Source organism: Neovison vison, chromosome 6, assembly GCF_020171115.1.
Source record: "Neovison vison isolate M4711 chromosome 6, ASM_NN_V1, whole genome shotgun sequence".
In the NCBI taxonomy this organism is placed as follows: Eukaryota; Metazoa; Chordata; class Mammalia; order Carnivora; family Mustelidae; genus Neogale; species Neogale vison.
In genome coordinates, this window is record NC_058096.1 from 198,043,066 (window position 1) to 198,059,297 (window position 16,232).

At 50.6% G+C, this 16,232-nt stretch overlaps 1 protein-coding gene across 3 annotated transcripts in view; it reads right to left on the bottom strand.

Moving 5' to 3' along the window:
• The window catches only part of FLNB (filamin B), a 146,821-nt gene that overhangs the window by 16,794 nt on the left and 113,795 nt on the right, over nucleotides 1-16,232 (bottom strand). For 2 of the 3 annotated variants that reach the window (XM_044253309.1, XM_044253311.1), the window contains 11 exons: nucleotides 15,665-15,854; nucleotides 13,609-13,856; nucleotides 11,010-11,081; nucleotides 10,190-10,292; nucleotides 9,335-9,475; nucleotides 6,415-6,543; nucleotides 5,374-5,547; nucleotides 4,318-4,476; nucleotides 3,814-4,017; nucleotides 2,650-2,802; nucleotides 2,423-2,545 (listed from right to left, as the gene is read on the bottom strand). In XM_044253309.1, coding sequence (XP_044109244.1) covers nucleotides 2,423-2,545; nucleotides 2,650-2,802; nucleotides 3,814-4,017; nucleotides 4,318-4,476; nucleotides 5,374-5,547; nucleotides 6,415-6,543; nucleotides 9,335-9,475; nucleotides 10,190-10,292; nucleotides 11,010-11,081; nucleotides 13,609-13,856; nucleotides 15,665-15,854 — 1,696 coding nt within the window. The remainder of the gene's footprint in view (nucleotides 1-2,422; nucleotides 2,546-2,649; nucleotides 2,803-3,813; nucleotides 4,018-4,317; nucleotides 4,477-5,373; nucleotides 5,548-6,414; nucleotides 6,544-9,334; nucleotides 9,476-10,189; nucleotides 10,293-11,009; nucleotides 11,082-13,608; nucleotides 13,857-15,664; nucleotides 15,855-16,232) is intronic. The other variant, XM_044253310.1, reaches the window with a different exon arrangement.

Sequence of the window (16,232 nt, forward strand, 5' to 3'; positions counted from 1 at the left end):
GACAAATGCATTTAGAGAACAAGTGAACCCACGTTGGTCACAACCACAAAGGGAAACCGTGCGTGAGCCAAGCTTTGAGCGAGTCAAATACCAGAGGCCATGCTTTCAGAAGAGTGACGCCTCCGGTCACCGACCCGGGGACGCAGACCGCGTCTGCCACACCCTCGGCGCTCATGCCGTGCCAGTGACCGTGCTCACACTGACGTGGTAGAGACAGGCACACCGCATGCTGGGTGACCATGTAATGCCATCACCTAGAGCCACATGAAGCTGCGCTCGCCAGCCCTACAACGACCTCGGCTGAGCAGCCATGACTTTGAGCCCTGAGGACAGAGAAAGGAAGGGCAGTTGAGGAGAGGGTCGCCCCACATGGCCTGGGTCCAGAGGACATCTGGAAACTGATGAGCTGTCCTCCATTCTAACCGAGGACAGAGGCTCGTTTAGGTAATGAGGGGGGAAGCGAGTCTCACCCAGAGTCAGCCGGCACTGAGAAGGACCTGATCAGAGAAAAGAGGAGCCAAGAGCCAGGGAGACCTTAGGGAAAAAGTAACTGACCTGCTAGTTCCTCCGGAAACAGAGAACTTGCAAAATGAGGAATGTAAAGCTGACAAAAACACAGTCCATGTCACTAGGGACCCGAGAAATGGAACTGAAAACCAGATACCGTATTTTTCCACTGGATTGGTCAAAGTGAGAAGGAAACACTGCCCAGGGCTGGTGGGGAAATGGAGAGATGGGCATGGATCCTTTATCAGGAGGGCGGTCTGTCTGCCAGGGTGGGGGAGCATTCAAATCACAGCAGCCGCGCCTTCCCACCCCGGGGCAACCATCCGACGTGCTGACGGACCGAGCACACAGCGGAGAACGTTACAGAGCCCCGGCTGTCGGAATCCGGGGATGGAAATGAGTGTGCGTGCGCTGAGACTACACAAGGAAGGACAGTGCATCAGGACATGGAAAGGAATCTTATGTCGTCACTAAAAATATGATGTGGAGGCGCGTCTGCATGGCTCACTCGGTCAAGCGTCCACCTCTTGATTCGGGCTCAGGTCATGATTTCAGGGTGATGAGTTCAAGCCCTGTGTCGGGCTCCACGCTCAGTGTGGAGTCTGCTTGTCCCTCTCCCTCCGCTCCTTCCCCCTGCTTGCTCGCTCTCGAATAAATAAGTGGATAAAATTCTTTAAAAAAAAAAAATGATGTGGGACTATCAATAGATGACCACACTCCAGCGTGTGAGAAGTGCACAGATGCGACTGGAAAGGGACCCCACGTGTCCAGGAAGCTGGAGGCGACTGGGGTCCAGCTCTGTGCCTCACATGTGAGCCACAACCCTCCTGGCTGATCAGAGATGCGATGACACTTCCTTTCCCGGGGATGGAACACCTGAACTTTTCACGATCATAATGCACCAGCGATTTTTAATAAGTGATTCCATATGGATGCTGCAGTAAGGAGGCTTTCCCCGCATTCTCACGTGGCCAGCGGTGCAGCCACATAGGAAGATGCCACTGAGGACCATGGGGGAGGCAGAGTAGGTAGAAGTGGGGCATGTTGGGAAAGAGGGGAAGAGCAGTGGAGGAGAAGCAGCCTCTTCTCCAAACCACAACCTGAGCGTGATCTGAAGACTGTTTCCATTTTCTGTCCACACGGATTTGTGCCACAACACAGCCTGTGCCCGCTTGTGGGCATAGGACCCTTACACCTGCATTCACTGTGATGGCTCTTTACTTTTTATTTATTTGAGGGAAAGAGAGGGAGAGAGTGTGCACAAGCAGGCAAAGGGGCAGAGGGAGCGGGAGCAACAGACTCCCCGCTGAGCAGGAAGCCTGATGTGGGACTTGATCCCAGGACTCTGGGATCATGACCTGAGCCAAAGACAGACGCTTAACTGACTGAGCCACCCAGGCACCCCGGGGACAGCTCTTTACAGAAGGAACCTGGGCCATATTCAGACAGATTGAAGTGTCCATTTACACCATTCACGACGAAAAGGCCGGATGTGGCCCACCCACCCAGTCTCCATTCTCACTGTAGGGATGGAAGAAATGCATCAAATATTAGAAGGATGCCATTGGGCTGACACCTCTGAAATACTTCCAACTATTGGCATGGACAGGGCCAATTCTCTCACTGACATGACTCTATTCAACGGATAGTAAATTCAAATCTAAAAGCCTATCTGTTTCCCCGTCATGCGACACAATAAAAAAATTTTCATTTGGAAGAAGAAAAAGGGAACAGGTAAACAGGTATTTTTTCCTTGGCTGGGACTCTGTGAAAACAGTATGAAAAATACAAACAAATACACTGCTTACTTACTTACAAATAGTCACCCACAGAGCACTTAGTACGTCCCAGGCCATGCCCAGACATGGCTCCCAGGGGTGCTCGCCGCCCTGACCCCCACGTTCCTCACGCTCACCTGGGATTTTCAGGTTCAGGTCACAGATGCTCCCGACAGTGGCCACAGACGGGGCCCGACTGGTCCGAGTGATGCTCTCCTTGACTCTCCCCTCCCCGCTGATCTTCACGGTGAACGGGCTCCCTGCGAAAACCGAGAAGGCCCTGGTGAGCAGCCCTGAGGCTGAGGCACGGCACTGACAGAAAACCCAAGCGCCACACAGGGAGGGCAGAGGGGGCCAGACGCACCAGGTACGTGCTCATCAGCGAACTTGGTGGAGACAATGTAAACGCCGGGCACAGTGGGGAAGTAGGAGACCTTGCAAGTGCCATCTTCCAGGTCCTCTGTCTGGATGTCCACTTTGCTGGGGCCTTCCACTGCCAGGGATATGCCACCATAACCTGCAACACGGTAGCCCGGGGCTGATGGCACCACAACTCACTGGGGAGGGGGAGCGCGACGCATGCAGAAGGAACGGAAATTCAAGCTGTTATTTCCAGATGGTGGAAAGATAGAAACGGCAGGCAGCCCCCATCAAAGAGCCTCAGGCAGGGGAGCAAGTGAAATCCCATAGCCAAAAACCTCTGAGCGTGGCTTTGACCACAGCTCCTGTCAAGGGTATGTATTAACATCCCACGGAGCCCCTGTCCTACAGAACCTGCTGGGGAAGACGCTCTGACCACACGCCTCCAAGAATGGCATGTATTCATCACCAGCTCCAGGTCTGAGAATGTGAATGTTCAAACTGCGCCCAGGTGTCTCCATCTAGCCGGGAAACCCCTAAGGGAGCAGATCCAAAGGTTTAACAACCTGAAGAATCAAGAGGGAGCATCGGCCCACCAGGACAAAAAATTCTCGAGCTCTCTCCCCTGGCACTGTCACTTTGTCCCAAAGCCACCAAAATGGACATGACGCAAGAAGGCAGACAATGAAGATATATATGGCCACATGGCATAGTGTGAAGAGGCCCGATCCAATTCAAGCCGTTTTTAAAACTTAAAGAGGAAACAGGAAGAGATTCCACATTTCCATGAAAGCACAGCTAGGCTGACATGATCTTGGCCAGCTGGCCAACCTCCTCTGCTTGGGATGAGCCCAGGAGGTCCTGGAAAGCGGCCGGTGAGGGTGGGAGTACCCATCATGACAGATCTGTGACTTGTTTTGGCTCTGGATTCAGATGCCAGGAGCAGACAGGCTGTGCACTTATGTAAAGCCTCACTTTCTTCCTCTAGAAATACAGGTAATACCCAGTTCACTGGGGGTTGTGGGCCCTAAATGCTGATGCAGGTACAAGACCTACAGCTTGAAGGATGCTCAGAAAGAAAGCGGAGGTGGTAGGATGAAAAGACAAGCAGCCCGAGCAAAAAGAAGACCGTTCCCACAAGCCTTTCCCCAGGAACGTCTCCACACACCTGCATCCCTTGTGTCCACGATGAATTCAGACATCTCGAAAGTCCGGCCTTCCGACAGGCCACGGCCATAGACTTTGGCTCTGCGTGCATCACCGATCTCGGACTGGACCACCATGATGGACACGGGGCTGTTGGCCACATGGTTGCCGTTCTTCTTGATGCTGACCAGGTGCTCGCCCACCTCCCGGGGAATGAAGGAGATGCCTGCACCGGAGCATAGACTGGGGTTGGTAAGGTCCAGAGACAGGATGAAAGAGAGGAAGCGGGAGGGAGACACACGTGCAGGAATGAAAATGGACTTCCCTCCTGACTCTCCAGCAGCCCAGAGTGTCCAAGAGGATGGTCAACAGCTCAATGCAGAAACGCATGCGGACTCAGCATGTGCAACCCAGCTGCATGCTCTCATGTGCTATCAGGTCCCCAGGATGGGACTGGAGGAAAGCCCGTCCCCCTCGATCCCCTGCCCCAGCCCTAGCCCCAGCCAGGAAGGCAGCCTGGGCTCACCAATGTGGTTGTTGGGCAGCCTCTTGAGGAGACAGGGCTCGTCGCGGCCGGATGGTGCCTTAATGCTGGCCGTCAGGGTGCTCAGGTCTGTCTCGCTGATGTCAAGCAGGAAGTCCGCGGCAGAGCCCAGCTTCACCTGAGAGCAGCGTCTGCTGTCGTCTGGGAAACACCCCCCCCCACCAGGCAACTCGGGTTACATGTGGTTTCCCTAGCCACACACTGTTTACGCAGGAGCACGGAGAATGAGTTACTCGGAGTTCAGTGAAAAAGCCCGTCTGGGACCATGAGCAGACCTAACCAACGATGAGTGCTGGCTGATGGTGTCTGCGAACTGGCAGGAGACTCGAGGCTTCACGGGCCACTTTCTAAAGGCCTTTGCCAGCAGGAGGCACTTGTCACCCTCCTGCCTTGGACATTCCTCAGGCACAAGTACCTCATGCTCCACGTGGGACTGCTGACTGCCCACGGACAGGTCTGAACACCTCAGGGTCAAGAACCTCGCCTTTCTTATCTTCTTTATGACCTCCTGACAGCGTAATATGAACACAGCCAGCACAACAGATACTGGGAGTGTGGGCTTTGAATCACATAACCTGGGTCTGAGTCCCCGAATACCCACGTTATCAATTTGGCTAAGTCACTATCTCACCCAGTGTCAGTTTTTCCATCCAAAAAATGGAAAGGAAATCTATACAGCAGTGATGCTGAAGATAGTATCTTCGAGTTCATGTATTTACGTGAATCAAGGAGTATGTGAATGCCTCTACCTGAGGGCCTGCTACTGGCATGCTATGGCCTGACTAGCACCAAACAAGGGCCTTCAGACAGGTACTGTAAGCTTTCCCTTGGATTACTGGCTACTGGAGGAACTGGGCCAGCCCGAAGTTGACTTTGCACCCCAATTCCTCCCCAAGGAGTCTGGAAGTAGAACCTACACTTAGATGCCTAGCCTGCTGCTGCAGGTCTGATGGGGAGAGGGGCTGTCCAGGCAGCCACACCTCCCTGTAGGCAGCCTCTCCCACCCGCCTACCCCCCAAACGAGCCAGGTAATCCTACCTGTGATCTTGGCTGTGAAGGGGCTGCCAGGGATGTGCTTGTCATTGTACTTGACCAGAATGCTGTAGTCCCCTGGCAGGGTGGGCAGATAGGTCACGGTGCATGTCCCATCTTTGTTGTCAATGCAGCTGATTTCAGCCTTGGAGGGTCCCTCGATAGCCAAGTCTAGGCCACCTGCAGATGGGAGGGAGGAGGGCGAGCCCTTAGAGAGAGTGTGTTCCCTTGTTTCAACAGAGATCACAACTCATCCAGGGTGGTCCCAACGCTGGGAACAAGAGGCTGATGCACGCCACGTGGGCCACTAAGGGGAATGTCAGAGCAAAGCAAATGACATGCCAAATCCGCCCACTGGAAAGACATTTCACCAGCTGAAATATTCACTATAAGTGACCTTCAAGATCTCTCTATTCTTCGGGATACATGGGACGTGAAAGGCGTCCAGCACACAAGCCACACATATAGGGGAGCCACACATAGGCTGTTCCTGCTGGTGGGGCACCAGGTGCCATCATGAAAATCTAGTAAGGACCACACATTTAGGGGCACCCGACTGGCTCAGTCAGCAGAGCATGCGACTCTCGATCCTGGGGTTCTGATTTTGAGCCCTGTGTTGGGTGTGATTACTTAAAAAGAAAATCTTCAAAAAAGGACCACAAACTGAGAAGTCTCCATGGTGACAAGGGGCACAGGCATGGAGGTGTATCTGGAATGGGCAGTAACTCAGGCAGTCTTCTAGATACATGTACACGTGCAAAAAAGAACAAAAGAAGAACATCATCTACCAAAAAACATGCTTAAATTTCAGGCAAATCCCGTAAAAACATCTCACAGCATCAAACGGATTTCCATCAGAACACAGAGGACCTCAAAAGTTCTGCCTTGGGTGAAGACAGAGCAGCTCTACAGAAGAGATGGAGGGGAAAAGACAAGACAAAAGCTACCACTCAGCAGTCTAATTTTTAAAGCTGTCCCGGAACTGTGTCCACTCAACTCTCCAAACAGATGGCCGGAAGCACAAAACCCACAGAGACGACACAGTACCTTCTCCTGCATCCTCGGTGACGATGGTGAAGGTGGCGGTTTTGTTGGCCACTCCATACACCAGGCCTGGACCGTACGCAGAGACGCTCCCGCTGTTTGGGTAGTTCACATAGAACTGGAGCGGGCTTTCTGGGTTGGCAAAGAACACAAGATCAAGGGGGACTCATTGAGGGGGAGCATGCATCCCTTGGATATCCAGTGTCTTTTTTTTTTTTTTTTTAAAGATTTTGTTTATTTATTTGACAGACAAAGATCACAAGTAGGCAGAGAGGCAGGCAGAAAGAGAGGGGGAAGCACGCTCTCTGCTCGGCAGGGAGCCTGATGTAGGGCTCCATCCCAGGACCCTGGAACCATGACCTGAGCCGAAGGCAAAGGCTTTAATCCACTGAGCCACCCAGGCGCCCCAAGGACACCCAGTGTCTTAACATTCCCCTTAACAGCAGGCAAGGGTGGGGTCTCCCACACAGGGGCAGAAATCCAAAGGAGACTCCAGGACAGCTGACCATGCTGGGATACCCAAAGGGTCTACTCATAGTGCACAAGAAAAATAATCCCAAAGGTTGACCAATAAGGGAAGAAACAGCTGACCATGTGAAGAAATGACTCACTACTGGATGGAACACAACTGGAGAAGTCTTTTGGGAAGGCCATTTGCTGCCCCTTTCAAAATGTAAGGCCCTATGAGAGCCCTAGTAATCTATCCCACACCTCAGACCCAGCCCTGTGCCAGGACTTCCACTTCCACAGTGCTCAGATCCAAGTTAGGAAAAGACTCCAGTGTCCAACAACAGGAGGCCAGTTAAGTAAACATGGGTCTACTGGTAGGTCGTTAAAAATAATGAATGAAGGGGAGCCTGGGTGGCTCAAAGTGTCTGATTCTTGATTTCGGCTCAGGGCATAATTTCAGGGCTGGGAGATGCCCTGAGATTCAGCCCTGTGTCTGTCTCCATGTTGAGCGTGGAGCTTGCTTGAGATTCTCTCTCTCCCTAGCCTTCTGCTCCTCCCCCCCCTTTGCCTGCCCACATGCAGGCACATGCACTCTCTTACAAAAAAAAAAGAAAAGAGGGAGATCTGTGTGTATTAACTTGAGAGATTATTCATAACATGTCATGTTAAAAAGACAAGCTGCTAAATAATATTAATACAATTATCTTATTTCTTTGAAGGAAAAAACCCAACAAAATTATATGCATGTTTTGTAGGCACAGAGAGAAACATCTGAAAAGACTCATACCTCAGCAGTGGTAGTAAAAGGGAAAGAGAAAGACATTTTTTACTTTCTCTGTATCTGCATCTTTAGAATATTTAGATACAAGCAGATAACATATTTTTGCTTTAAATAAATATTATGCACACATGTATGTATGAACTACAGCAAACATCAAAGTGGAGAACTATTTGCGACTTGTATCACAAAGGACTAATCTCTCCAGTATTTAATTTGCTCTCAGAAAGTGATATGACAAAAGCCAATCACCCAAGAGAAAAACCTGGCCAAGGAAACAAGCACTCAGTTCACAGAGAAAGAAATACAAATGGTACTTAGACATATAGAAAGTTGCTCAGTCTCATTTGCAAGAGACATACAAAGAAACACAGAGATACTGTTTTTCTGAATGGTCTGGCAAAGATCCAAAACCTGGTAGAAAGCAGGTGCCCATCTACCTTGTGGTGCATGTGTGGATGAGGGAAGGCAATTGTCCAGATCTATCAAAATGACAGTTGTCTCACTCTTAGTCTCACAGAACAAGCTGAGGGTTGCTGGGGGGTGGGGGTTGTGGAGAGGGTTATGGACATTGGGGAGGGTATGCGCTATGATGAGTGCTGTGAAGTGTGTAAGCCTGATGATTCACAGACCTGCACCCCTGGGGCAAATAATACATTATATGTTAATAAAAATAATCAATTCTCAAAAATGACGGTTATCTCTGTGGCCACAATACGTGCCTTGGGAATTAAACCTCACAGCTGTACCTTTGTGAGTGTGAAATGATGGATACAAAGGCTATTCACTGCTGCCTAATGACAGCAAAAGGCAGGGGAGACCCTCAATGTCCTCCAGTGAGGGTAATGGTGGAATATACCATGCTCACCCCAATAGTGCGACACCACAAACATGCTCTATCATTCAGAGCATAAAGCTCTCCCAGATACACTGTCAGATGGAAAAGGACGAGCTCAAAATGATGTGCAGACTTTGCTATTAATGCACGAATGGGAAAGAGCTTAAGAATCCATATTTCTCATTTGTCTGTAGGTCTTAAAAATATTCTGAAGTCCAATGTAAAAAGTTAACAGCAGTCAAGTTCAAGGAGAGGTCAGGTGGGTGATACAGGCAGGAAGGAAACCTTGCCCCGTACTGTTTTTTAAACCATGTGGATATGTTGCCTCAAAATATTAAATTAAAAAACAAAACTATTTGAACATTTAAAAAAAAAGAAAAAGAAGAACAAGAATAACACTGTGTTGGTTGATGGACATGAAATCTGAGCTGAGTTTCCTTGTCAAGGTCAGTGTGAACATAAGGCAGCTTGTCCTCTCCTTCCGCCCCAAAACCCCACACCACACCAGGCTCTGCAGGCCAGGCTGGAAAGTCCCTCCGGGCGCCTCACATTCTTCTCCCAGCATATTCTCTGACCACGCTCGGCATAGTGACAAAGACAAACAATCATAGACCTAAGGGCGTGAACTGTGACCCAGGACGCTAGGCTGTGTTGTCCCTTCTGGAAAAGTAGCTGGATCTGCTGGGGTCACAGGCTATTTGGTTTCATAGTGACCCCCACACTGCATTCCTGATCCTGCCACTGAGAAATATTTCCCATGTAGCAGCTAACTACACGTCTATGCAAACCTCCCAGATACCAAGGCCCAAGTCATGCCGTCCTGTGAGCATGCTGCCCAGGTGCAGAGCCCGACTCACCAGGGATGTGGCTGCCCATATATTTGATGTGCATTTCATGCAGCCCGACCTCAGTGGGGGCGTATCTGACCGTGACCGTGCCATCCTTGTTGTCCACAATCTCAGGTGTGGCCGTCTTCCCGGAAGGCATGTGGACCTCTCCTATGGGAGGACAGGCAGACAGGGCAATGAGCACCCCAGGCACTTCCCCTGGAGAAGCTCAGTGCAAAGTGCAAAGGTGGCCTTCAGATCAGAGGGCACTCCCTGCTGCCTAAAGCATCCAAGACAGGACAAGGACAACAGGAAAACAGAGACATGTCTACCTTTATTTTGTTCCCTTTTCCTTCCACAAAATGCAGCAGGCAACTCCAGTAAAGGGTTTTCTACCTTTGTACTTGCAAGTGAGAAGCTCAAACTAGACTAGAAAAGACCATGAGCCAAGTAGCAGAGTCAGCTCAAAGAGAAATGGGCATTAAAAGGAGGCTGGGAGAGAAAGGCAGGCTTGTACAAGAGACGTCAGTAGGAATGTCACCTCTGGAAAGGTGTGTGAATAAGACAAGGCAGGAAGAAAGGTGGGACAGGAACCTGACAGTCGAGAGGTATCTAAATACAGTGGTTCGTGACCTGGAGAGAGTGCCTGGCCTTCTCTAGGATGTGATGCAAGTCCTAAAAGAAGCAGCCCCTTCAGAGACACACATATATACAGTGAACATTCTGCCGTCTAGGGGCTCATGGACCAATCCCCTACAGCAAGAAACAGGGATGCTAGGTTCAGGATGGCAGGTATCAGGGACAGGTGGGACCACCGCCCGGGCAACGTTCTGGAAAGCTAATGCAATCTAGGGAGAACAAGGCAACTTTCGTGACTGTGCTTACCGGTAATTTCCCCTTTCCTGACCGCAAACGGAATGACCAAGTCGAAAGGCTTGAACCCCAGGCCGTTCATGTCACTCACGGGGACATAGGCCTCTTCGGTCACCTAAAAACAGGAAGCAGTTGTCACTGGGTAGAGCAGACCATGGTGTGGGCTGATGAAGCAACAGAGGGCAGAGAGCTGGGAATCCTGCAAGCCAGTGTAGCAGGGATCTGGGGATGTGGCTGCCGTCCACGTGGGATGGCCTCTGTCTAACGCCCCGGGGCCGAAGCAGAGCCTGGGGTACTGGAGAAGTCATGCTGACCAATTGCTAACGATCGCTAGGCGTTCTGCTTGCAGAATTCCCAGCAGGGCTCATGGGGGAATAGGAAAGTGAGAGAGAGCAATGTCTGTGGGTCCCAAGAGGCTCCACCTGGAAAGGTTTAGTTGTGGCCTGGAAAAGAAGGTGCGTTTTAAGTGGCAGAAAGTAGCAGCAGGTGGCTCTCCCCTAACAGAAACCAACTGTGCAAGGGGCGGCTGTGCGAGTCAGCAGGAGGGCTGAGGACAGTCCGTGTTTCTCCGAACCGCAGAGACAAACGACACCGAGCGTGATCACAGACATGACGGCTGGAGATTCGTGGAGCGCAGACGATGACACAGGTGGGTCTCTTTACAGAGGAAGCGGGGGATCATTGTGACGGACTGATCAGTGGGGGCGGGACAAACCAATGACCAGGACACCCAGAGGGCTTAAGCAATCCCCAGAAGCAGGCTGCAGCTTTCTGAAATGAAGGCTGAGTAAACACAGAAATGCCAAAAAGGGGGGGAAAAAAAAAAGTGTACCCAGGGCCTGAATCCGGGGGAACAGGCATTTACCGGAGCCTCCTCCACAGCCTCGACTTCCCCATCCGTGGCCTGGTTGGTGGCAAATGGAGATTAGTCGGGAATCATACGGAAGGGACGCTGGTACTTTAGTAGGTCCTACAACATGAGGGCCGCTTCCTCCCCAACGGCTCTGTCTCATACAGCAGGAACCACTTGCTCTAGCGGGAGCCTGCAACCTTCCTCGCCTTTTGGAGAGCAAGCCGGCATCCCTCCTTCAAATGTCAAATCCACATGCCCTTGAAACCCATGACCCCACTTCTAGGAAGCTGGCCCAGAGATATGCTAGCTGGAGAGTCTGTGGTGATACGTGCAGGGTTCTTTACCGGGGCTGCTTATGGTCCTGAGAACTTGGAGGTACCTAAAACACCTGCCAGGGAGTCTGCTGATTATGCAAACCTGTACTTAAAAAAGCTACGAAGTCCGATGAATGAAAGGGGAAGGGTACCTCTGACACTCGGAGGGACCGAGACAAGTTGTAAAGCACTGGGTAGGAGCTGCCCCGTGCACAAAGCTGATGGCTTTGTTGTGCCAACAGCGAAAAAGGAACACCAGTCCCTTCCGCGGCACAGAACTGGGAAAGAGGTCTCCTGTTACTTGATAAGTGCCCATGGTATTTATGTTTTAGAAGTCTTTATAAATTCATTTTTTTTTTTTTAAACCACAGACTTCACATTCCTGATCCCATCGACCCGGTAAGGGAGGGCTCCCCCTCTTCTCCCCATCATCAACAGCAAGAACTGAAAGACCCTCCCGCTGGGAGGAAGGCCAACATGCCTGCTTCACTCCTCTTTGTGTATTTCAGCATCTGCAGAAAGAGAGCATCACCATTTGGAACAGCCCTACCCCCACCTCAGGACTCTCTCACGGTGGAGCTATGCAGGGACACACTAGTCAAAGATCTTTCAATGGCCACTCTATGGCCTTCGACCCAGGACTTCTCAACGGGGACGAGATGAGCAGAAACACCCCTAGACCCGTGACTGTGTGATCTATTTAACTGAACCAGCCTGCTGGGGCTCCTTGAGACAAGAGCTCTGAAGGCAGTACTGGGTGCTTATGTCCTTCTGGCCACAAGTCTGTAGAGGGAGGCAGGGAATCCACGTGTAGAGAAAGTCCACCAGGGTAAGGCTAGAGAGAGCTTAGAATGGAAGAACCAAACCAAAAAAAGACCCAAACCAGGTACTAGAGGTGACCTCCCTGCTGAGGGGACATTTATTCCCACTGAATCTGGTGGCCCCCACTTCAGGTCCCTGACTCAGCAGCTAAAATGGCCCTTGGTATTTCCACACTGACTTTCTCACTCAGACCCGCCTCACCCATCCTAGCTCGTTGCACCTGCAAGGCCACGACCTCTGCTCGGGGGCCGCTCCTCCATGCTGCCCTGTTCCAATTAACCCCATAAAACCCATTATAGACTAAAACAGATTCTTAAAATTACACCTGGGACCCTTCTCGGGAAGTAAGAACGACAGAAACTCTCTAGCTGCCTTTCTTTCTGCCTTCAAAGGAGAACACTCCTGAATGAAGTGTCAAAGTTGAGAGGCACTTACATCCTTGAGACAAAAAAGAGCCTCCAGATCTCTGCCAGGATGTTTACAGATAAACAAACATCTATGGAAAGGGAAAAAAGCTACAACAAATGAGAGACTGCTTGGAAGGAGGCAAGGCACAGGCTTCTGTTTGGAACAGGGTCTCTTCTCTGTTGCTGCATGAAGTGAAATCATCCAAAGGGACTCCACAGGCTGTGCGTGGCGCTAGGTCACTGAGGCCTAAGGACTTTGTGGTCAAGCATGGCTGCTGCCCATGGCATCGAAGGACACTGTGTAAGGGGCCCTCAGTGGCTGTCCACAGCAGGCACGCTGGGCACCGTGAACTTGAATCTGGACCCTCTTCTCACACCTGACCTGCAAGAGGGCCAATGATGCTTGGCTTTAAGGGTCAAATGAGGTTTCTAATCTTGTCCTGATTGAAGAACCTTCATTATCAGAGGGGAGTCCAAGAGTCACTTGTTGAAAACTAAGAAGCCTCACCGTTCTGGCCCATAATGGTGTCCCTTTCTTCTAGATGTTCCTATTTCCTAGGTCTATGCAAAATCTCTGTCTTTCCCAAACAAAACTGGAGGCACTTTGTGTCCCGGGATATGGGTCAAGTCTCCAGACATAACGGCATCAGGAACCTCTCTCCTCCAGGCTGTGGAGATGAGGAAGGAAGGAGGAGGAAAAGCTAGCAGAATAAAAAAACTGTGCTGTCTTACACGCAATTTTTTTTTTTTTTGGTCCGAGTATATCTTTCTGAACTGGGCTTTGGCCAGGACATTGCCTAAGACCCTTAGCCTGATGGATACGTCGATGGCCAATAAGATTCCTTAAAAACTCTAACAGCCAAGAGCTTCCGGATTTCTAGAGATTACTCTAGGACTCAACAAGGTCATGACTGCTTAGGAAAAAATTTTTAAAGAAAAAAAAGTGGAAGGGGATGTTCTAGCCAGGATTTAACAGATGGCAGCTGTTAGCTTTTCTGTCAGACCAAGGCGCTCTAGGGAAGGAATGTGGCTTACCATGACAGTGAAGGGGCTGTTGGGGATATCGACACCGCCAAAGCGCACGTAGATGACATAGGTGCCTGGCTTGGCGGCTGTGTAAAAGATGTCGTAGGTGCCATCCTCATTCTCAATGACGTCGGCCTCAGCCTCAGTGCCGTCGGGGGTCAGAACCGTGCAGGTCACCTTCCCTTTCCCAGCGGTCTTGGCATCCACCACAAAGCCCACTTCTTCGCTGGTTTTCACGGTGGAGGCAATTCCAGGACCTAGAGGACAGTTCCGGAGAAAAGACTAGAAGCTCCAGCCACAGAGAGCCGCCCTGGGGACCCCAGAACAAAGCACGCATTGGTGCAGAGTCCGCATCTGTCCATGCCAGATCTTCGACGGCCACCACACACAGGGTGGTCCTGGAGACCCCTGGGGGTTGGAGGAAGGGGCTGCTCCCCGTGGGAGTGGGGGGCGCTCTAGTACTTAAGAGACAAGCTGGGAGTGTCAACCGATGTCAGACCCAGCTTGCTGGCATTCAGGGGTCAGAGGGGATGGTCAACTTCCGCAAGCAGACATACAATGGGCACTTCCTTGAGGGCCAGGTACACACAACATTGAACCACACACAGTCTCTGCTGTCAGCTGTTCATTATGAACAGGCAGATGTTTGCAGGCCAGGCACCAAGAACGATGGCTCAATGTGCCATGGGAACACTCAGTTATAGAAAAAATAGTCAGCCATGCTTTAGAGAAGTGTCCCATAGCACATTTCTTGAAGTTCTATGACTTTGTATCCCAGCATTGCCACACTGATGGGGGCGAGAAAAGGGGAATGGCTGATTCTGAAGCACAGGCGTGGCTGGCTAGAGGAAACTTTCCACCTATGCCCCCGAACCATGACCAGTCTCTCTCTGTCTGACTGGGAGCAGCCTTTACACAGGTTCCACATCAGGGAGTACAGATGAGTGAACCAAAAAGCATGCTGGCAAGAAAAAAAAAAAAAGGCAAGCAAGGGGTGTAGAAGCAACAGCGAATGCTAAAAACATATTGTTCAGAGCGGGAATAGTAGAAGGGAACCTGGGGCCAGTCCGTGGAAGGCCCTGAACGACAGAGAACAGTGGCCTCTCGGAGCCCCCAGGATGAGCGAGTGTCCTGTTCAGGATTCTGCCCCAGCAAGGGACAGAACAGAGCCTGGAGAGCAAGGAGTCAGTCCCCACCCAGTATTATCATGCCCCAGGTTAGTCACGGCAATCCAGGCGTTCCTGGCAGATAGCACAGACCTAGGAGGTGGTGGATTGGATTGGCCAGTGATTCAAAATTTCCCAGCCTTTGAGCCCCAACTCACCAAGCTGAGCAGTTTACAACTTGCTCTGAAAGCCAGAAATTTTTCCTCCGTTCAGAACAAGCTAAGATATGAGAGAAACAGGTCCATCCAGGTTGGACCTACGCTGAATTTAAAGAGAAGCCAATCTGTTTCACTTCAGAGATGGGGATTCATGTTTTGAAATCTGCTGGAACAGCGTCAGGGTAACAAGAGCTGTTCTTAGAAATGAAGGGCCTGTGATGGTCTCGGTCACATCTCAGAAACAGAAGGAAGTGTGATGTTCAAGTATTTCTGGAGACATTCTGAGAGACGTAGGCACAGGCTGAAGTGCTGAGGAAAAACCCAGATCCTCGAATGCATTTCTCTAATGCTGACCTGAAATGCTCTCAAATAAATCTTGAAAAATTAAACCATCTCCTCATGAAAGGAAAGGCATATATTTGCAGCTTTTCGTGGGACCTACCACCACAGGTGAGATCTCCACAAAAGCACCCACTTCAAAAGTAACATAATAACAGCTTCCATGTGCCTGCTACCTTGCTAAACATTTCTCCTACCTGACCTCATATAATTTTGCAATAAACCCGTGAAACAGTCTCTGATCCCAAGAAGAGTTTCTTGAATTCAAATGTTCTCAGAAAGAGCTTCCATCTAAGTTTGACCAAAGCTCAGAGTGGCTAAGCAACTTGCCCTCATCACACAGCCACTGAAGGGCAGAGAAGGATTGGCCCCTGGCTTAATGACTCCAAAGCCCACACTCACCCGTGGCCAGGCACTTGCTGGCATCTCCTGTCTGTGTGGCCCGGATGCGGTAGGGAGACAATGGGATGTCGTCCCCCCCGTAGGTGACCCCAATCATATAGCGTCCAGTCTTGTCAGGGATGTAGGTGACAGCGTACGTGCCATCTTCATTGTCATGGACAATGGCTCTTTTGGGTTTTCCCTCTTGATCCTGTGAAGCACCGAGAAATGCTATTTAGGGTTTTGTCATCAAGATGTAGAGACCACTCATGGGAAAACAAGACACATTTTGCTTATTCATTGGTGCCTCTATTCCAGAGGAGACAGAATTAATGGCTTAACACAAACTTTTTTTTTTTTTTAAGATTTTATTTATTTATTTGGCAGACAGAGATCACAAGTAGGCAGAGAGGCAGGCAGAGAGAGAGAGGAGGAAGCAGGCTCCCTGCTGAGCAGAGAGCCTGATGCGGGGCTCGATCCCAGGACCCTGGGATCATGACCTGAGCCGAAGGCAGAGGCTTTAACCCACTGAGCCACCCAGGTGCCCCAACACAATCTTAATTATAATCTTGTTTTGTGGGGCCCCTGG